This window comes from Schistocerca gregaria, chromosome 2 (genome assembly GCF_023897955.1).
Source record: "Schistocerca gregaria isolate iqSchGreg1 chromosome 2, iqSchGreg1.2, whole genome shotgun sequence".
Taxonomy (NCBI): domain Eukaryota; kingdom Metazoa; phylum Arthropoda; class Insecta; order Orthoptera; family Acrididae; genus Schistocerca; species Schistocerca gregaria.
In genome coordinates this window covers 710866648-710888759 of record NC_064921.1, presented here as the reverse complement: position 1 = coordinate 710888759, position 22112 = coordinate 710866648, and the positions used below count along the sequence as shown (strand labels likewise).

General features: G+C 39.4%; 1 protein-coding gene across 1 annotated transcript in view; it reads right to left on the bottom strand.

Annotated features, from left to right (window-relative positions):
* Positions 1-681: 681 nt before the first annotated feature.
* Positions 682-22112, bottom strand: part of LOC126334829 (DNA-directed RNA polymerase II subunit RPB1) — a 48369-nt gene continuing 26938 nt past the window's right edge. The window contains exons 20-26 of the mRNA XM_049997489.1: positions 21554-21716; positions 11663-11892; positions 10506-10709; positions 10061-10364; positions 3932-4120; positions 1393-2531; positions 682-990 (exon numbers count right to left, since the gene is read on the bottom strand). Coding sequence (XP_049853446.1) covers positions 1396-2531; positions 3932-4120; positions 10061-10364; positions 10506-10709; positions 11663-11892; positions 21554-21716 — 2226 coding nt within the window. The 3' untranslated portion in view covers positions 682-990; positions 1393-1395. The remainder of the gene's footprint in view (positions 991-1392; positions 2532-3931; positions 4121-10060; positions 10365-10505; positions 10710-11662; positions 11893-21553; positions 21717-22112) is intronic.

The window sequence follows — 22112 nt, the reverse complement described above, 5'->3', positions numbered from 1 at the left end:
GTTGCTCATTGAGAAACCTTTCATTGAAATATCTCATTGCCCAAGAAAGGGAAGTTTCACTGTCCTGCACTGAAAGTACTTATGGTATGGCAGTTCTCCATGGAATGGTTCTCTCAAGAGAACAGTATTTTTAATACCATCTGAGAAAACTAATAAGCTTGTTAAATCATATACCCATTTGGGAATTCCACAATCCAATATACTCCATCAACTTCTCAAAAATCCCAAACCCTACTTAAGGATCAAAAATTTTCTTCAGCAATATGCATTCTGATCAGCCACTGAATGACAACTAACCTGCCTCTAATTTGTCCACAGCAACACTATACTGAAACTATCCCAATATTGGTAACAAAATATTCAAAAATAAAGTAAAATAAATAATCTGATCATTCTAAATTTTCCATTTAGCTATTAATATCATAAAACACTTGAACAGTCAATTTCTAACAAAATTCAAGAAATAAAGAATAACTGCTGTGAAGGTAATTTAAGATACAAGAATACCAACATAATTATCACATAGATAATTGCTTAATAAGGCCTTAACTTTTCTCCTAGTTGTTCCAAAAATGACAGTGTTTTTGACATTCCACAAACACAATGCGTGTGCACGCAAACTCAATTGTCAACAAAGCAGCATTCATTACTATAAATGACTGGACAATGAAACAAAAAGAATACAGATAACATTTTTATTTACATAAAAGTGACTGTACATTTATATTTGACATTGTACTTTAACAAACATAAAAAATAGAGAGTGTTCAAGTAAAAAACACATGTCTTCATGGACATGCAGCATATAAAATGCAACAAAAAATATTCAACTATTAAGTTAAATAACATTGGATATGTAGATTGGAATTCCATCACAGAAATACAATAAAATCACATTTAATTTAATAATATTTACTATCAGTATAAAATTATATAAATATAATACAAAGTGTCTCTGATTTGTTTCTTTGCAGATGGATGCTGCAAGACCTGGAAAAAAAGATCACAAAAAATAAAATTTAACAATGTTTCAATTACCCTCTCCCCTTACTCTCTTTTTTAAAATTTTAACTGGTATATTTATGGCAGGAATGTGTGTGTGTGACAACTAAGTTATGCAAATCTGATAGGGAATGTAAGCTGCCATTAAACTGTACAGCAAAGATATCAGACAAATCATGAGAAGTGTATAAATTGTGCTGCTACAGCTATCAGCAAATAAGTAACAGCAAAGCCAGAAAGAACAAACCCAAAGTGATTACATGGACCATATCTGACTCTTACATCTGCAGCAATGACATTTGTTTATTTAGTTATTTATGTATTAACTAAGTAAAAATCATCAAAAAAGAGACCAAGCATTGGCATCAAATGAGAGCTTCAGGTACTGACCTTTTAATCATCTGTCTCATACGAAGGAGACGATGGTGAATATGTTGGTGAAGTTGGAGAGTAGCCAGGAGCCCCTCCAGGTGAGTACGTTGGGGATGATGGACTGTAGTTGGGTGATGTAGGGGTGTATGTTGGACTGGTAGGTGAATACTTTGAGCTTGCAGCAGGTGAGTATTGAGGGCTTGTTGGTGAGTACAGAGGGCTTGTAGGTGAATAATTTGGAGATGACGGTGAGTAACGTGTGGATCCACTAGGAGTATGTTTTGGAGAACTTGGTGAGTATGAAGGTGAAGTGGAACTGTAAGCAGGAGAGCTTGGTGAATACTGAGGAGAAGCAGGTGTGAACTGAGGGGATGAGGCAAAAGAGGGTGATGTTGGTGAGTAGGATGGAGATGTTGGTGAATATTTGGGACTACTGGGGGAATAGCTGGGACTTGTTGGTGAATATCTGGGTGAGCTTGGTGAATACGAAGGGCTGGTAGGAGAATATGATGGTGAAGCAGGAGTGTAATTTGGAGAGCTAGGAGAGTAGCTTGGACTAGCAGGACTGTATGAGGGACTTGTGGGTGAATAGGATGGGCTGGTAGGAGAATATGAAGGAGACGTTGGGCTATAGGATGGAGAGGTGGGGCTGTACGAAGGAGATGTTGGACTGTAAGATGGTGAAGTTGGGCTGTACGATGGTGAAGTTGGGCTGTAGGAAGGAGAAGTTGGGCTGTAAGATGGTGATGTTGGGCTATAAGAAGGAGATGTTGGACTGTAAGATGGAGATGTTGGACTGTAAGATGGTGATGTAGGGCTGTAGGAAGGAGAAGTGGGACTGTATGAAGGCGAAGTTGGAGAATAAGAAGGACTTGTTGGTGAATAGTGTGGAGAAGTGGGGCTGTATGAAGGGCTTGTTGGACTGTAATGTGGGCTGGAGGGTGTCAAGCTTGGTGATGTTGGAGCATAAGCTGGGCTGGAAGGAGCATATGTGGGAGATGCAGGACTAGGAAGGTATGGGCTCATTGCAGGTCCTGGTGATGATGGACTTCCTGGTGTTGGTGACCATGGAGAGAAGCCTGGTGACATGCCACTTGCATCACTTGCTCCTGATGGTGAGAAACAAGGACCTCCAGGGGTCATGCCACTGCCAAGAACTGTAAAGAATAAACAATAATTACAATAAATGCATTTACAATGAAAAGAATCTCCAAAATAAAACTAAAATAAATGCTTCTTTAGTTTACTTTGGAAAAAATTCACATCACACCGAAAGTTCAGAATAGTTGATAGGTGAGATCAGTATTTGTTCAGTAACTATTACCACTCTGTTTCCTCAAGTTAGAAATTTCATTGGTCCTCTATTGTAGTGTGCTATTTACCATTTTTATATTTTCTCTTTATACCACAGTGATCGCCAAAAAATCTGTTACCATGAAATTCTCACAGCTGTCATACTTTTTGACTCAAACCATTCTTCGATTAATTAAATTCCATTTCCTCCTAAGAGTATGATTCTGTTTACATCTGAGACTTCAGGAATGATCAGCATTGCCTGGCTTAGTCCAAAGTGTACCTTTTCCTTTCGGGATGCTTGAAAAAGATTGTTTACCTAAAACCAACGTAATGGGCTCCACAAAACGTGCTGTGTTTTCTTTTGGACAGTCCAAAAGAAGAGACACCACGTACACAATTAATATGATGATGACCAATTGATCACTTCAGTGCAGATGCACACCACACTTTAACTCTTACAGGGATCAGTTAAATGCCATGAGTAATGAAGATGATGGGCACGGGGCACAACATCAAGTAGTATGCGGATAAATTGAGAATTTGGGTCTGACAGGAGGCATGTTAGGGTAGTCTGTGCAGTTGCAATGAACACTGTGTCCAGATAGCGGAGTGGACAGCACATCTGCCTAGTAAGCAGAAGACCTGGTTCAAATCCCATTCCCACAAAAATTTTCATGTTTCCCTGTTGATTTAAATTAATCCCTGCTAGTAGCTGATGTCATTAATTGCTTTATATCTTCAATATGTTTAGAACCTCTATCATTCTCCACTTCAACTCATAATCTCTTATTATAATACATTTTTTTGGCCTCTCCTATCACTGCATTCCAGTTTCTAAGAAATGTAGTGACAACTTCTCCTCCATTATTAAGATTTCTTCGACCAGTTTGTACACAACTTCTGTCCTACCTCGTGTAATTTGAAGCAAACATGTGTGAATAAACACCATATATCTGGGCTCTGCCAACTCATCTCCTACTTGCATTTCCTGAGTAAAGGGCTCTGTGCTTTCCACTAGAAAGAGCTACATTATTTAATGAATTGATTTCACAAATTCTTAATGAATTTGGTGTCAAATTTTCAGAACACATTTTGTGGGATTATTTTAATTTACCTGCGGAAGTCAACAGACAATTTAGGGGATAATCAGTTTACCAGAGTTATTCAAGTGACTATTGGCCACCGACACTGTACCATAGTCTTCAAAGTTCTTAATGCACAATTAACCTTTAAAGAAGAAAGTTATGCCCAAGAAAAATACCTGGTGACCAGCCACTGTTGTATGCAGGTGTAGTTCCTTGGTTCCACGGGGTCATTTGTGGACTCATTGATGGCGTTGCTGCGCTACCAAAGAACATTCCTGCTCCTCCCATCATGCCAGCTCCCACACTCATTGGTATTTCTATTCCTGCTTTGCATTTGTCAGCGTCAAGCAACAAATCAAATGCACCTGTAACACAAGATTTTGACGAACTTTATTTCAACATTCATATTACAATAATGTGCACCTTTTTATCTTACAATATGAGCCTGGATGAATTATTGAATTTTGATATGATTAAAATAGAAAACTGATGTGAAAAAACACTTCTTTTGTGACTTGACAAAAGACTTCCAGCTGAAACTTTTAAGTTACTGAGGAATGTAACAACTGTGTTTTCATTCAACCTCTCACCATGTGATGCATATATCTGCACAGGATATTTCTTAACTAAACATAAACACACTGTAATTAGTTAAATTATAAGTGGGAGTTCTACACACCTAAGAGCCTCGACATTTTCGTCCAAATATCTGCAAACTAATAGAAGTGTTTTATACTGTTTGAGGCAATTGCTAGTTGTACTAAAAAATAAATTCTCGTAACTCATAAATAGCAAATGTTTTCCAATGTCTACAGCCTTGTGGTGCTCACTGAATTACTGTGTTAGGAGATATGGACGCACACTCTCAAAATAATAATATTATTATTATTATTATTATTATTTTCTAATCTTCTCATTCTGCACTCCACGGAGTAGAGCGAGCTGTTCCAGATCCACCCCATTAAAGGGTCGCAGTTCTCTTCAGCCAACTATCAATCAAGTTGATAGTGGGGCAAATGGCGAATCCCATATGAGAATAAGTGGGAGGGGCTTACCAGTTACAGCATTCACCTTACAATCATGGGAAACCTCAAAAACCTTAGTCGGTACTGGTGGATAGGAACATTATTAGTTTATTTATGGGACATCATCCTTCATTGAGGATGTTGTCCTAGACAAAAATAAAGAAGTTGTATGTGTGTAAGGTGTGTACCAGGTGGTTACAATTAAACTTTCCCTCTTAAACACATTAAACCCTGAAACCAATTACCATATGAGTGCCAAACTTGGTAGCATTAATGTCAAGGACATGAGGAAGAGAAATAATGCAAAATCAATTCAACTGAAACACTTTTAATGTGCTGCTATGGTACATCATGCCAATCCATACCGGTACCATTACGGTGCCCATCAGTATCCAGAAGAGTTTGAAAGCACAGGATTGCAGAATGGAGCATATCCGTATGTGTGCTGGCTAACTCTATTGCTATGCCACACTTCGGATCAACATGTGTGAATGTTCCCCTGGTAAACCCCGTCCTTCAGGTAGAAATTACAGGGAGTGAAAGCAACTGATCGTGCCGGCCAAGCGTTTGGAAACAATCAACTAATAATTCAATGTTTCCATATGTGTTTCAGAGAAGCAGATGAACTTCACAAGCAATGATCGGTAGGAACCAAACTTGCATAAAAACTGTTGAGTGCAATGCGTGTCTCTCCTGTAGGGTGGACATGGCACGCGCCAGCGAAGCATATCACAGTAATACTGGTTACTCACACTGCACGTCTTTCGTCCTTGAGTGCCGACCTGATGAAGATCCCCACACTCTGCACTTCTGTTGTGTTCACCTCATACATCAGAGAAAAATGAGCTTTGTCTGACCATAGGACGGTCCAGGGACAGTCACTGTCAACTTCAATTCTTGTGAGAAAGTGGAGAGTTAAGTCAACATGTCGTCGGGTGTCCTGTGGTGCAAATTGCTGTACAATATGGATCTTTTATGGATACCATTTGAGAATGGGTCAAAGCACCTTCCATATAGCGAACCACAGGGTGTTCCAACTTTTGTAACACCGCACGCATACTGCCGGATGATCAGGAATTGCGTGCAGCATTCTCTACCATAGCAACAGCGATTCCCTTTCGAACTACTTCATCATGCTCGCGCAGCATCTTCCAGGGGATGAGTCCTATTTTTCTTTGTTCTCAATTTGAAGTTTCCACTGGGGTACAGCTAATCCCGGCCCTTCATTATCTAAGGAGGAAGTTAATCCTACCCCCCCCCCCCCCCTCAAATCCATTTTCTCTAACCATTCAGGAGTGAAACCGACCACGATGACAAAGATAAGTAAGACAAGGGGAAAGTGATTTGCTCCAGAAATGCCTTTATGGCTGAAGGCTTTGTGTGAATTTTTTTTGTTGTGCCTATTGCAACTCAGCATCTCCGCTATATGGTGAGTAGCAATTTTCCTTCTCTGGTATTGTTACATTCCATCCTGGATTTTCCATTGTTTGCTTTTCAGAAATTGTAATAAACCAGCTACTGAAGCTGTCAGGTGACACAATTTTCAAACCTTACACAGATACTGAAAACTGGAGCACAAATGAAGAGACGTCTATGAGGAGAAATAGTATTTATGATGATCTCCGAAATGATGATATCAAGTTGTTGCAACAGGAGAGATGTATTTTGACTGTGTCATAATCCTGAAATACCAGCAAGAAACAAAAACAAACAACCAAAATTGTTACATTACAACCAAACAATTCAAGCAGTGGAGAAGTGTTATGTGACATTAGTACAAACTGATATATTCTAAAGATTCATTTGTTTAAGCCCAGACACTGAATTCAGGTAAATGAACAGACCACAGTCATCAAATTTTAAAGAAGTACCACTGAGAAAGAATAAAATCAGAAGTCCTCCCATCAGAGGAGTCAAGATGTTTTAACATTTTCTCACATGTGCTTGTTTTATGTCAATAATAAATCTCTTTATCTCAACAACAAACAAACTCAGAGAAGATTGCTACTGCGTGACACACACCTGGCAACACAAATGGGAGCACACTTTGGCCTCCAATTTGTCAGCGTTATGATTAATTAGCCACCTCTCTTGTGAACCACAACAAACTCTCTATGAGACTGGCAGATTGGGACTGGAACCACTGTGTATCTGCGTTCCTCTTTATTCTTATCATACAATATATCACAAACATAAACAGAAGTACAACTATATTAACCCTGCTACCTTCCTTAGAAAAGCTATACACATACGCGCTTTCAGGTCATAATGATTGTATGATATTTAAAGGACATGATGATCATAAATTGTTAAAAATTATTAAAATTTTTACAATTCAAATAAATTTACAGAATTGCGTACCAACAATCTCTACTATGACATAAGCTCTGTCCTCAAAGAGCTGTTGGGCAACAGAGTTTTACTTAGCGCGTAAACTGTCAAGCACAGGAAAAATAAGAATAGAGTTGGGCTCAGAATGCCACAATTTGGGCAGTGGTATTCTGATGTGAGCTTTACAAACACATTTGTTACAATTTGAACATTTCATTGCCGTACTGTTGTTACAACTGAATGAACATAATCTGCATCTGGCGTGTATGCAGTTTCGGTTGCCACCATTGGAGACTGGTGCTGATGGAATTCCTGTTGGTGTTGTTCTAACAACAGCCACTCACTGTAAATTTCAAAGCAGCATTTTTCTAGCTTCAAGGTAAGGAGTAGCTAGGAGTCTTCTCAATTCATAGAGAAATATTTTTCTTTTGTAAAGAATATCTTTTTCCACCATGAATGTATTTTTCTGTACAACACGAAAGCATTGTAGGCAGAAGTATATTGTAGAAGATGATCACTGGCCAGTGGTTGGATTTCCTCTTGCATGTGTATGTGCCAATAAGTTGATCCATTGCAGCAACTGCTCCCTTACTTGCATTGTAGTCCAATATTTTTGGTTTCTTGTCTTCTCTGTTGCTTATTTGCTCACTGTTGTGCACTGTGCTCATCAGAACAACCCATTTGTTCTCTCTTGGAACACAAAATTCGACTATGGTACCCGTAACGAAAAAGAACTTTTAAGTGTGTACACCATCTTTGCTTGATATGTTATTAGGGAGTTCAAGCTACTGTCCCCAGTATTGTAAGATATCTTTTGATAAGTCCTTGGCCTGATGCATATGATGTGAAGAAATTGTCATACATGACATTCTGTCTTTTTAGCTCATATGTCAGATCCACGACAATCCTCATACCTTTATTTTTCTTAGGCACTTGCCCATGTAATTTTGCTGTATAGATTTGCGTCTTTGTAGCATGACTAACACACAGTGTCCACACTTTTACCCCATATTTTGAGGGTTTGCTCATTATATATTGTTGTTCTTCCACAGATACATTTGTGCCTGGATTATATGGTTTCGAAAGTATTTCCAGCCACTTATCCCACAAAACACTTATAGGTGCCAACTTGTCATTTACTGTATGTGCTCTTCAATCAGAACTGCCACCAAACTGTAACATGTGATATGCACCAGAACCGTTTCAGCAACATTACAGCAGAAAAGATGGCTATACCTTCTTCTAGATCCCACAGACTCTTTGCTGACTCATGATTTATGTCCGCCGCTCGTGGTCACACGGTGGTGTTCTCGCTTCCCATGCACGGTGTCCCAGGTCCAATTCCCGGGGTCAGGTATTTTCACCTGCCCTGAGATGACTTGGTGTTGTGTCGTCTTCACCACCACCACCACCACCACCACTACCACCACCCATCCTCATTATGGTGGGAGAAAGGCAACGGCAAACCACCTTCATTAGGACCTCGCCTAGTACAATGGTGCGGGTCTCCTGCATCATTTCCCTGCGCTCTGTCAAGAAGCATGGGATTTCATTTCCACTCTGGTGATAGTGTATCTCACCGGACCAGGAGTCAGTTATAGAATTTTTGCACTAGATGCTCTTCCAGTTTGCGGAAAAGGTTCTAGACTCAACATGATCTTTCCGTCTTTAGACTGAATCAGTTGAACAGCTTAAACATTGTCATCTGAGGTATCAATTCCTGAAACGTCTTCTCCATCTGATGAATGATGTCATCCTGGTGCATTTTTTTTCTTCAGAAATATTCTCCTAGCTATCAGATGCATTAAGTAATGCTTCCAATTGCCCCATCAGAAAGGATTCATTGTCATGATAGCAACATAGAAATTGCTACGATACATACATGAATTGTGTCTGCACACAACAGTTAATAAAATGTAATTGTTAGCGAGACAATGTGCTATAAAAATTTGAACAAAAACAGTGATTTGCACTGTTATGTAACCTTCACACATTTCAACATTTATTTTGTCCTTAAAAAAAATTTTAAAAATACTTCAGGCTAGTAGAAATAAACTTGACTATGATATCTCCACATTCTGTGAATTTTTTTAAGACCCCCAGGTAATACTAACCAGAGGAACCCAAGCGTAACAAATTAAGTTCTAGTAAGGTTAAGAGAACGATTTTTTCTTTTTTTTTTTTCTTTTTTTTTTTTTTTGAGCTTTAAGGTATTTAGAATGTCTACAAAAACAAAGTCATCAAGTCTGGAGCAATACCTTTTAAATATTAAAAAGTTATGGAAGAACAAATTTATTTTCAGGTCATACTGACCCGAAGATAACAGCAGGGTTAAGTCAAGCCAGACACTGGGCATGCAGCTGAGAAAATCAGCAATATACAGCATGCTGCACAGCCTAAAAGACTGAATTATTATTTAGTATGTCACAGCAATGAAGAGATGTACAATATAGATAGTTTTGGAAATGCAATTTTAATTTCTGTATAATCCCTATCAAATTATGTGTTGCTCTGCACAAGATGTTCATTAACATTTTTAGTCTCTTCAACAAAAAACCAGTTTCTTTCAAATCTTACAACCCTCTTTCCTGGTGGAGCATCATTAAAAGCTAAAACTGCAGGAATCTTTCAGTATATCTCATATATTCATCTGTTACTACATAGTAAGTAGGCATTTGTTTTCCTTGCTTACCATGTTGTAAACACTCATCTAGGATTCTGTAAATTTCATTTTTAGATCAACACAGAAGATTAGGTAGAACAATTGGATAGAACAACAATGTGTACTTCACTTTTATGAGTACTTTGCAAATAGCATATACTCACAGACTAGGTGAGATTGTTTTATTATGTCATTATTTTATATCCAGATCAGCAAAAAACAACTCTCAATCTCATTTTTAATTGACCACAGAACACGGTCAATATCTATATGATTTGTCAACTTACCTGTGCCTAATCGCGGCAGCTGCCCCATAATAATATTTTCTGAGACACCTCTCATTGGATCAACTTCTGCATGTGAAGCAGCATCCATAAGCACGTCGACTGTTTCTTCAAAGGAACATCTCATTAGCGCTCCGGTATCCTGTCTGTTAATTCCGTGACGTGTGATAGCCATCAAATGACCTTTAGCTGTCATCACGTCACACAGAAGAGCAAGATGTCGATAGTTTACATAGAGACCATAGAACTGCAGAACTGTGTTCATTTCCTTCTCAACTGATTTACGCACAGCCTCTATACCCAGTACCTATAAAAATAATAATAATAATAATAATAAAAAAATAAAAAAAATTAAAAAAATATGTATTTGTATGAACATTCAAAAATGTACTTCCTCAAACTGCCTATACATAAAAATATTCACATACAAATAATAAAACATACTTACAGAGAAAATTTCACAGATGTCATTGGAGAAAGTCCTGACAGGATCTACATCTCTCTCACTGAGTACTTTCATCATACTTGTTCCATCAGTTTCCAGAAGCCACTCAGCAATGGCTTTGAACTCACCAGTTTCTGTAATTACAATCCTTTTCTTCGAATCAGTTTGAGGAAGATGCATGTACACTTTTCCAATGGCTTCAATACCCTGAAAAGAAAAACAAATTAAAGAACAAAAACCAAGGAAACAACTTTATTTAAATTAACAGCATATGTATTTAGAAGTCGCTAATTCCATAAGAACTGTACTCATTGCCACAACAATCAGATTTGCTCAAATGATGACACTGGAAAGTGGTAATCCAACCAAACCCTCTGGTACCACTATCTCTACTTACTTTAATATGCTGAGCACATTCAGTAAGAAGAAGATAAATATAATCTGCTGTTTTAACAATTTTCTTCTCTTTAGTAATAGACAGTTTTCAGTAATTTTGGAGAACACTTCTTGTGGAGAACAGCAGTTTTTCTTAGTACCTGAAAATGAACCTAGACAGCCTCAACCACAAGAAACCTTTATTTTTTCAGTTACTGGCCATCTTCAGACCTCATATCATGATGGCAGGTGGTGGTGGGGAATGGAACAGGTGTTAAAAACCCCACAAATATCACTTGCTCAGTAACAGACAGAAACCGGTAACCACAAAAATAAAGGTTTGTTGCACTCAAGACTGTTTATGTTCATTTCAAAGTCAGCTTTCAAATGTAAATAATTATATCAAATTTTTAACTCTGTGCCAATTCATGCAAACATTCAACCATTAAGGATTAAAGTGACAGTGGTGAGCAATTGAAATCTGTGCCTGCAGGACACACAGAAAAGTTCCAGTAGTAGCTGCAATGATGATGCCTCATGTGTTTCAAAGTCCCCTTTTTGGGGATGGTATATTTTTTCCTCACTTCTACAAAGTGACATTTACTAATTTATGTTTCATAAATGAAACCATAATTGAGATTTACATTCAAATTACACATTATCGAACTCTCCTCCCCAGGAAAACACACATTCAGTGAAAATAAACTTTAGTAGTAAATGATAAATACTATAGTTCTGCCATTTAAAAATGCAGCAAACAGATACCATTTTTCCTTTACACTTACCTGCAGAGTCATTTCTGACAGCATATTTGCCTCAATACATCTGAGGAACATATCATCTTCCATTTTATCAACGGTTTCTCCTTCCTCTTGAAACTTATTTTCATCACTATTCATAATTCTGATGCGGAGAACCAATTTTTCAGCATTATCATCATTAAATATACAGTTCAAATCGTCTCCAAAACCAGCATTTATTTTTTCTGCTATCTGTTCCATAGTCAGCTTTTTATCTGTCAGAAAGAAATAAAATTAATAAGTAATGTACATATGCTGATGTAGTTTGTTACAATCATCAAAAGGTGTCACCAGTTCCTTAATGGTCCACATGATTGGTTTCAAATGCACAGGACTTCTAATTACATTTTACATTGAATTCCCTGTGGAATTAGTTCCTTTCCTAGCTCACATTTATTGAGAATTTCTTAAACAGAGAATGGTTTCATGCCTGCGTCTAGGAAAAGAGTGAGAGGTAGGATGCACAGAATTCCAGACCAATACTCTAGATGTATACGTGCACAAAAATTTCTAGGATTTCCCCCCAATTTCCCAATTAACAAAACCCTTTTCCTTGGGTGAAAATATACTATATCTCATGTGAAAGAACATTTTTTCCACATTAAGTCACTATATACTTTGCCCTGGTACTTTAGGGGGGAAAAAAACATGTTTCGGAAAGATATTTGAAGCACAGCGACAGGTGTACTATATATTTTCTTATATTATGAGAGAGTAAATGCAAATTCCATCAAATAGAGCAAGGTAGCTTTCGAAGCAATGAAATCGAGATTGTGGTGTGCTTTTGTCAGCCAATCCTAGATCAGCCACATGATCTCACCAGCCAGTGACAGCAGATATTCAGAGCATAGGACTTGTGATGTAACCAGACAATAGCAACATTAAAGTTTCGACAACCCACAATTAGAAAATTTTAATGATTTAAATTAAGAAACACACAGTATACCTACAACGAAAGCTAAGCTTTCACATGTAATACTAGTGGTCATCAAAAATTTCTCGTTTTCTTTTCTGAGGGTCACAGCAATATTATAAATTTCAACACTGTGCACCGAACATTTTGTGGGTTACCTGATCAAATACATTTTCCATCGAGCACTTCAACTTTCTCTTAGAAAAGGTAATGGCATGTAAAATTGCTCAAGGTCTCACCCCACCCTATTCTTCCCAACGATAATTACACTTTTTGCCATTGTTACTGCACAATTTCTGTTCTATGAGAGAATTAAGATAAATATAAAAAACTAACCTTGAAGATTGGTCTCTTTAGTGTGTGTTACAGTTTAAGATATAACAAACACAAATGTGCCAGTAAAATTTAAAATAATGGCACAAATGGCTGATCATCTGGGCCCAAAATTTTTCTCAGTGGCTGGTCCTCAAAATGTTAGGTTTTGTATGAGAGACAAACACTCCACAATTTTTAAGAAGTTCACTGCACATTCTCAAACATAACGTAACTTACCTTGCTTAACAGAATTTACTTTGAAAGTGATAGAGGGGCTGGCAAGTACTTACCTCAGCTCAGTACAGCCGATAGAAACACAAAAAACAACCGAAAATTTAAGTTCCTAGCTTTCGGAATAAATGTTCCTTCATTAGGGAGGAGAGAGAGGAAAGAAGGGAAAGTGGATTTAGTTACTCACAACCCAGGTTATGAAGCAACAGAGAAAGGAAAACATGGAGGGTAGCAAGGATGGAGGCATGGTTGTCAGAGGGAAGCCAAAGATATTCTACTGTAGGTACTGTGCCAGCTTCAAACCAAAGAGGATGCATACAGAAGTAAAGAGGTGTATAGTATAAAGATGTAGGATGAAAAGATGCATGAATGGCTAAAGAGGAAAGGGAAAGAGAAGAAGACTGAAAAGTAAATGGGAGTGAGGTTGTTTAACATAGGTTCAGTCCAGGGGGATGGCGGGATGAAAGGATGTGCTGGAGTGCAAATTCCCATCTCCACAGTTCAGAGGGACTGGTGTTGGGTGGGAGAAGCCAAATGGCACATACGGTGTAGCAGGTTCCTAGGTCCCTAGAATTATGCTGGAGGGCATGCTCCGCTACTGGGTATTGGGCATCTCCTAGGTGGACAGTTCGTCTGTGTCCGTTCATGCGCTCAGCCAGTTTAGTTGTTGTCATACCAATGTAAAAGGCTGTGCAGTGCAGACATGTCAGCTGATAAATGACGTGTGTAGTTTCACACGTGGCCCTGCCTTGAATTGTGTATGTTTTACCAGTAGCGGGGCTGGAGTAGGTGGTTGTAGGGGGATGCATGGGGCAGGTTTTGCAACGGGGTCGGTTACAGGGGTAGGAACCGCTGGGTAGAGAAGGTAGTCTGGGAATATTGTAGGGTTTAACAAGGATGTTACGGATGTTAGGGGGACGACGAAAGGCAACGCTGGGTGGTGTGGGGAGAATTTTGTCAAGGGATGATCTCATTTCAGGGATTGACTTGAGAAAGTCATATCCCTGGCGGAGTAATTTATTGATGTATTCGAGGCCAGGATAATATTGGGTGACAAGGTGGATGCTTCTGTGTGGTCTGATGGTAGGATTATTGTTGTTGGACGGGGAGGAATGTATTGCTCGGGAGATCTGTTTGTGGACAAGGTCTGCAGGATAGTTGCGGGAGAGGAAAGCACTGGTCAGGTTATTGGTGTAATTGTTGAGAGATTCGTTACTGGAGCAGATACGTTTGCCATGAATACCTAGGATGTAGGGAGGGGAGCGTTTGATGTGGAATGGATGGCAGCTATCAAAGTGAACATACTGTTGTTTGTTGGTGGGTTTGATATAGACAGAGGTGTGGATGTGAGCTTCAACAAGATGAAGGTCAACATCCAAGAAGGTGGCTTGGGTTTTGGAGAAGGACCAGGTGAAATTCAGATTCGAAAAGGAGTTGAGGTTATGGAGGAAATTAAGGAGCGTTTCTTCACCATGAGTCCAGACCACAAAGATGTCATCTATAAACCTATACCAGGCCAGGGGAAGCAGCTGTTGGATCTTCAGGAAAGCCTCCTCCATGCGGCACATGAAGAGGTTGGCATAGGACGGAGCCATCCTGGTTCCCATGGCAGTTCCCCTGATTTGTTTGTAGGTCTGGCCTTCAAAAGTGAAGTAATTATGGGTGAGGATGAAGTTGGTAAGTGTGATAAGGAACGAGGTTTTTGGAAGATCTTCGGGTGGGCGTTGGGAGGGGTAGTGCTCAAGGGCAGAGAGACCATGGGGTATGTGGGATGTTTGTGTGAAGGAATGTAGCATCTATGGTGACAAGAAAGGTTTCAGGTGGGAGAGGAGTGGGAATGGATTTGAGGCGTTCTAGGAAGTGGTTTGCGTCCTTGATGTAGGATGGGAGTCTGTGGGTGATAGGTTGGAGGTGTTTGTCTACCAGAGCTGAGATACGTTCTGTTGGGGCTTTGAAGCCTGCTACAATGGGACGGCCAGGATGGTTCTCTCTGTGGATTTTGGGTAATAGGTACAAGGTAGGGGTATGTGGCTCAGGTGGAGTGAGTAAGTCTATGGAAGCCGTTGTGAGGCCTTGTGAGGGACCTTGGATATTTAGGATTTTCTGCAGCTCAGTCTGGATGGAGGGAATGGGATCCTGGGTAACAGCTTTGTAGGTTGAGGAGTCGGAGAGTTGACGCAGTCCTTCTGCCACGTACTCCACACGGTCAAGTACCACAGTTGTGGAGCCTTTATCTGCCGGAAGGATTACAATACAGCGGTCTGTTTTCAGCTGCTTAATGGCACGGGATTCAGCTGGGGTGATGTTGGGGGTTGTCGGGATGTTCTTCAAGAAGGACTGGGAGGCAACACTGGATGTGTGGAATTCCTGAAATGTCTGCAAGGGATGGTTTTGGGGGAGGGGAGGAGGATCCCTTTGAGAAGCGGTCGGAACTGTTCTAAACAGGGTTCAACACTGGGTCTAGTATTTCGAGGCTGTGTTTGGGTAGTGAAGTGATATTTCCAGTTGAGGTTCTGAGTGAATGAGAGGAGATCTTTAACCAGGGCAGTGTGGTTGAATTTAGGTGCGGGGCTAAAGGTTAAGCCTTTTGATAGAACAGATGTCTCTGGAGGAGAGAGGGTACGTGCTGGGATGGGGAGATTGAGTAGGGTGGCTAGGCTAGGTTTGTTGGCTATGAGGGGGGTTTGTTGACGGTTCTGTTGTGGTTGGTGTTTGTGAGGGATAGGGAGAGGGACCCCACTTCTTAGGTGTTGCACTAGCACTGCGGATAGTTTTTTCAGGTGGTGTGTGGCATGGGACTCAAGTTTGTGGCTGGCTTCTAGGATGATGTTCCTGAGTGTGTTCTCCAAGCAAGGGTTTGAGAGGTGGAGGACTTTGAAGAGAGATAGGAGCTGTTGGGAGTTGCCTTTCGTGTAAGATAGGAGCTGTTGGGAGTTGCCTTTCGTGTAAAGAACAGCAGCTCTCTTGAAAAATGGATGAATGAAAGCGAATGCGTATAACAAAGTGAAAGAACCAAACGGTATGAGATTACAAGATTAGTGGTGAATGTCTTGAGCACATCATTTTGTGTAAGTATTTAGGGGTAATACTTAGAAGCATTATGCAATGGTATGATTATTAGACTTTTTTGAAAGGGTTCTGGGAAGAAAGAACGTATCTTGAAAGGAAAAGTCATACAAGACACTAGTACAACCAATTTTTGAGTACTGTTCCCATGTTTGGAGTCCTTATCAAGTAGACATGATACCAGACATCAAACTAATTCAAAATGCACTGCTAGAATTTTAACAAGTTGGCAATGCCCAACTGAAAATGTAACAAAAAATGCTCAGCCAACTATAATAAGAATCCTTACAACTATAATAAGAATCCTTAAAGATAGGCAAAATATTCTAGCATTTGCAGCACAGTAGAATTACACGTTATATCATCTTTTTGTGACTCCTCCTCTTTGGTATAAATAAAATAAATGTTCTTGTCTGATGTATATGCAGATAGATGCAAAAGTAAGTCATTACAGCATATCATATCAGCAATGCATGATGGTGAATGCAGGCCTCCGCCTACTGCGGAGACGTGCTTAATGCATTGGCATCATGGTGTGGTAGTGCCATGGAAGTAGAGGAGAAAAGTGACATTGGCAAGAATGTAAATTATGGACCAACTGAAGAATCTTTACGAGAACTATTACTTGCTCTCTAATATAAAAAGCATCACATATACATGTCACGGCAACCCAAAATTAGTAGGAAGGTAAGTCGACACGCATAAAATGGAGTGACAGAGCATACATGGAGTGCATCATCACAATCAACCAACCACAGTGTTTCGCTTCGATATTCTGAAAAGAGAGTGAACTCAACAAATCGAATATTATTCAATTCATCATCGTGATTGGAGCATTCTCAGCAGTGACTTCACACACAAGGCTCGTTTGGAGGACGTGCTGTCAATTATTATACTGCTGGATGACCAAATACTTGTAAATGACCTTTTTTCAGAGGAGGATTACAATACTTATATAATCGTGTTTGAGGAGTAAACAGATAAAGTGGAGTGCAGCCTAATCATCATATTGAATGGTATCTGAGCCCATGTCATCTTTAAACTGAAATAATGTGGTCCCCTGGCCAACAAAGTTATTACAGTAGTCACATTACTATCCAGTCAATTACAGCCCTTCTCAGCAGATGTGGAGAACTGCCCTCAATTTTGGGAACAATCAGTCAATGGCAAACTCTCTTTGTCCATTACTAGTAAGAACGTCTTCCTTCAAAGCTCTCTCTAAGATGAACCTAAGATGCTTGTCAAGGACATCACCATAACTGTATTAACTTATTGAGGATACAAAAAAATTCTTCAGGGCTGCAACAGAGCACACCTAGATTATTTGGCAGTGAATTTGCCTATTCATTTTGTATCTCTGGAAAACCTAAATTTAACATTCATAGAATGTATCCGAAAAATACAGCACTGAAATCATTGGTGGAAGACATCAATGTCTATGGCAAACACTTAATTCCATTATGTACTGCGCATCTTCCCAGAAGAAATTTGCCATTGCTGGCTAATCCATGTAAAAAGACAATTTCTTTGAAGAATGTTTTAAAGGTAATGGAGTTTCTAGTGTCCACTCACTGCTCATATGATTCGCAGGCAAGAACAACCAAATTCAAATCTGCTACCCTCTGCTTCAGCTCCTAATATACAACATAAACAGACTTGCTGTAAGTGCAATACAGTAATTAGTAGCTCTCAGAACTATATTGCATGTTCTGCACACAACAGGGTCACTGATGTCATGACTGTCAAAACATACCAGGGGTATAGGAGTTCCTCAGTATTCAGAAGATGTGTAAATGCTGTTTCCTTTGCTTCAAGCAAGGCCATGCTTTTAAAAACTGCATCAAGAAAGGCAGAGGTTTCTGCTCATTCTGTAAAGGCAACCATCAAAAATCTCAAAAATCTATTTATGACCAAGAAACATCTATCTTTTCTACAGTGCCAAACGAGGTCTAGTTCAGTGGTTTGAGACACTGGTTTTGAAGAGTGGAATTAATGAGGTAAGTTAAAATCGTATTTGATTATTCCAGATGAGACAAACCATTTGCAACATATGGGGAAGCAATATGATGATGACCAGTCATGGGCAATGTAAGGCTCATTACAGTCACAGAGATTGAGCCATGTACATCAGCTTTAGTGCTCTGCAGTGGCTTGCCTGTGTAATATACATCAAATGCTAGTGATCTGACAGCCTAATTTACCTGACATTGGCTAGTCATTGCAAATAATAAATGACAAAATGCAACTGGTTTCATTAAATAACCTAAATGATATCAGGTAACATTGCAATTAAATGATGTGGTCGACCTAGAAGATTTTAATTGAAATGATTTGTTTATTCATTCAGTAGCTCTTTTAAATAATTACAAGATGTTGTTGTACATAGATTACTTAAATAATTGGTAATAAAATAAATCATACAGTGAAGCCCCAACACACTAATATTTTGAGAGCCCCAACAATTGTTAAAGTACAGGATGGGGCAAATGAAAGTGGTCTGGATGAGGGGGATATGACTGGATGCGAATGTATGCATGTAACCACACTCCATGACGCACACACCACATGCACACCCGCCATGTTATCCACACCAGCTCAGAGTGTAGTGCACGCCGTCTAGGTTGGAGTGGAGCAGTGCAAAGGGGACATGGTATTCATAGTGGAGCAGCAGGTGTTCGTTGTGGAAAGTTGCAAGACAACAAACTCATGGAAACAGTGTGGTCAGTTGATTACTGAAAAGTTTAGTTATATCAAAGCGTCAGAAAAGCTTGCCATGCAATGCTTAGTCCGAAAATGGCGTCAGGCAGCATCTGCTTTGAACAAGTCAAAAATAATTCTTAAATATGTCCAAATACCAGAAAATGTGGCTACAGTTCACCAGAAAATGCTTCGGAGTTCTACCAAATCAACCCGATGCCTGTCTCAAGAGACCAGCACATTACTTCGATCATGCAGATGAATACTCCACCTTGACCTGCACATGCATCCCTACCAAGTGTCTGTTGTTCATGCATAAAAACCAGCAGATGCTCCTCAGTGCCCCCAGTTTTACGAGTGGCTCTTCACTGAGATAACAACAAATGGCTTGGACATGGATTTGTTCTTTATGTCTGATGAAACCTGGTTTCACCTGACTGGTTACATCTACTCATGGTATCACAGGTTCTGGGCAGCATAGACTCTGCATAACTTCCATGAAACACCACTGCATGATCAGAAAGTTGGGGTATGGTGTGCTCTGTCTGCATGCCATATTATTGGTTGCACCTTCTTTCATCAGATGCCGATTGAAGCACATTACATTGCCAACATTTTGAAACCATTTGTGGCTGCATTAATGGGGAGCCCTTACGTCTAAGGTATCTTGTAACAATCCTCAGTCTTCAAGAACTGTAATGAAACCTTTCGGATGAAATAGCAGCAATTCCAGCAGTCCAGCTTCGATCTGCCATCAATAAGTTACTGACCACGGCCCAAAACAGCCAAGAGGTGAATGGTGGTCACTTTCAACTTCAGCTAAAGTCATGTTAGTACTGCATTTCTTTGTACCCTGGAACTCTGTTCTCCAGGCCGTTTCCAGCTGGTGGACGGACCGCCACCACCATGGCCGAAAAATACTTTCGTGCTCTCGAGATTTTAAGATCTTAACTTAGGTGGTTGGGTCTTTCCCAGTTTGAGTGTTATGTTAAAGTGAGCAATGTAAACAAACAACACACAGGCTTAATTTACCTGCAGATATTATGCAATTATGTTGCAGGACTCACAGGTGAGGAAAACCTTACACATTGTATTCTGGACACTGGGAGCCAGTCCACCTTTGTTAACAGATCATTGATTGCCAGTCTGAATTTACAAGTGATTGTCACTTGGCACCTGATGGTTGACCAACTAGAGTCCATGGTTACCATATCTTAGGCTCATCCGTCTGAATTTAAGAGGAACAAAGAATGACGAGCAAATAATTATCAAAGCCTAATCGACAGTCCACATTACTTCAGAACCCACTCAATTGAGGCATGAGATGCCATAATTATGAAATAAGCATGTAACCTACCACTGCCCATTTTACAAATGCATGAATATTTCCACAAATATGCATCTGGGAGTCTATCAATATTGGCGAACTGTTCATGACGGATTGCCCATGTGACTATCTCAGTCTTAACGTCCTCAAGGTTCAGCTGATTACTTAGCAGAGATAAACCAGGTGCTTCAAAAATCCACACCATCATTAATGTTATTGATCTCGTAGCACGAGAGCCAACGAATTATATCATAAGGAGTTTCTGGAATTTGGAGTAGATGGGTATTAGCTCTGAACACAAACCTTCAATGAGGGTGAGTGATCCCACAATTTTGTAAGAGTTAAATACACTACGCACTTTCCAGTATGAGCGACAAGTAGTATTTCTCCCAATAAGTCCACATTCATTCTTCCTAAAAACTTCCCAAATCCTTTAAGACGATCAGCTACCTTGCAAAAGTGTCTACTAAAACGCAATGACCTACGAGACATTTACAACACTCAGTCGTTAAAATAGTGAAAAAGCTGTTTTTGCTCGATCTGCTAAATAAGAAGATGCACCACCACTTAATGGTGGTTTAGAAATTGGTCCTAACATTCTACCACAAGAAATGGCTGTGCTAAAACAATGCCGCCTATGATGTTTCACCATTACAGCTAATATCACTAAAGCTTTCCTTCAGCTAGATCTGCACTCCTATGACAGAGATATCATGAGTTTCCTATGCTATAAGACTCCTGTCAATCCATTCTGACACTGGAAACGACTGTTTACTGCTCCAAATGTCTTCCTTTTGGTCTTACACAAGCCCCTTTCCACTCTCTGGAAACTGGCAACCACTTACAACTCACAATGCCCCATGGGTGCAGCCTTAATACATGAGGATACGGACATGTATGATGATTCAGCTGGAACCAAAGGACAAGATGGATTCGTGTCTGTCTACAATGAGATGATCTTGTTGATACAACAAACACAGATCCCATTGTCAAAATGGACAACAAATTCACCGTACTTGACAGAAACATGGAAGACCCAAGAACAAGTTACCAAAAAACTCTACAGTACTGGGTGTATCATTTCTTGATAAGCTGAGATTCACTTTCATCAAAGCCAAGCTAAAGACAGTTTCTTCCGTAATATGGTTAACAATTAGTTTGCCATCAATAATAATTGTAATGATTATTTTTCTTCAAATTATGTTTTTGACCATGTTGTCAGTTTAACTGCTGAATAATTTTTTATACCGAAGATTTCCGTGAAAATCTGATTTGTAAACAATTTTACTGGCTAGGAAAGGAAGGTAAGTAACATCCATTAACTGACCTGTCATTCTCTTACGATCAAGCTCTATACGGAGTAGCCACGGTGATATCCTAGTAGGGTCAAAGTCTGGCATTTCATAGTAGATATTCACAAATTCTTGGTCTTCTGCAATGACTGTGTTTTGTGGGTCAGGATCATAATAGATAGCAGTATTTGCAGTCACCTGTAAGAAAAAAAGGCATTTAATCAATTATTACCATCATTGCAGATAAATATGAAAATAATGATGCAAAAAAGTATTTTAACTTTTTTAATGTATGTTACATTTGTTCACACACTTCACCTGTAACTTATTTATTCCACAATAATCTTTCTCATTTATTCCATGAAAATCATCTAACTGGCTTGATGCACTATAGTCATAAACAATACTGAGGAATAGCTATTAATATGACAATGGAGTACAAATGAGTAAAGTCAACACTCCCTATACAGTGGATACGTTAAGGCTGAACAAGCGCACAAAGATATTTAACATAGTTGTTTTGCTTATGAAGTTATATTATTAGTTTCCCAGAGTTATGGACCCCAGTTGAGCAACAAGGCTGGGACAAAAGTC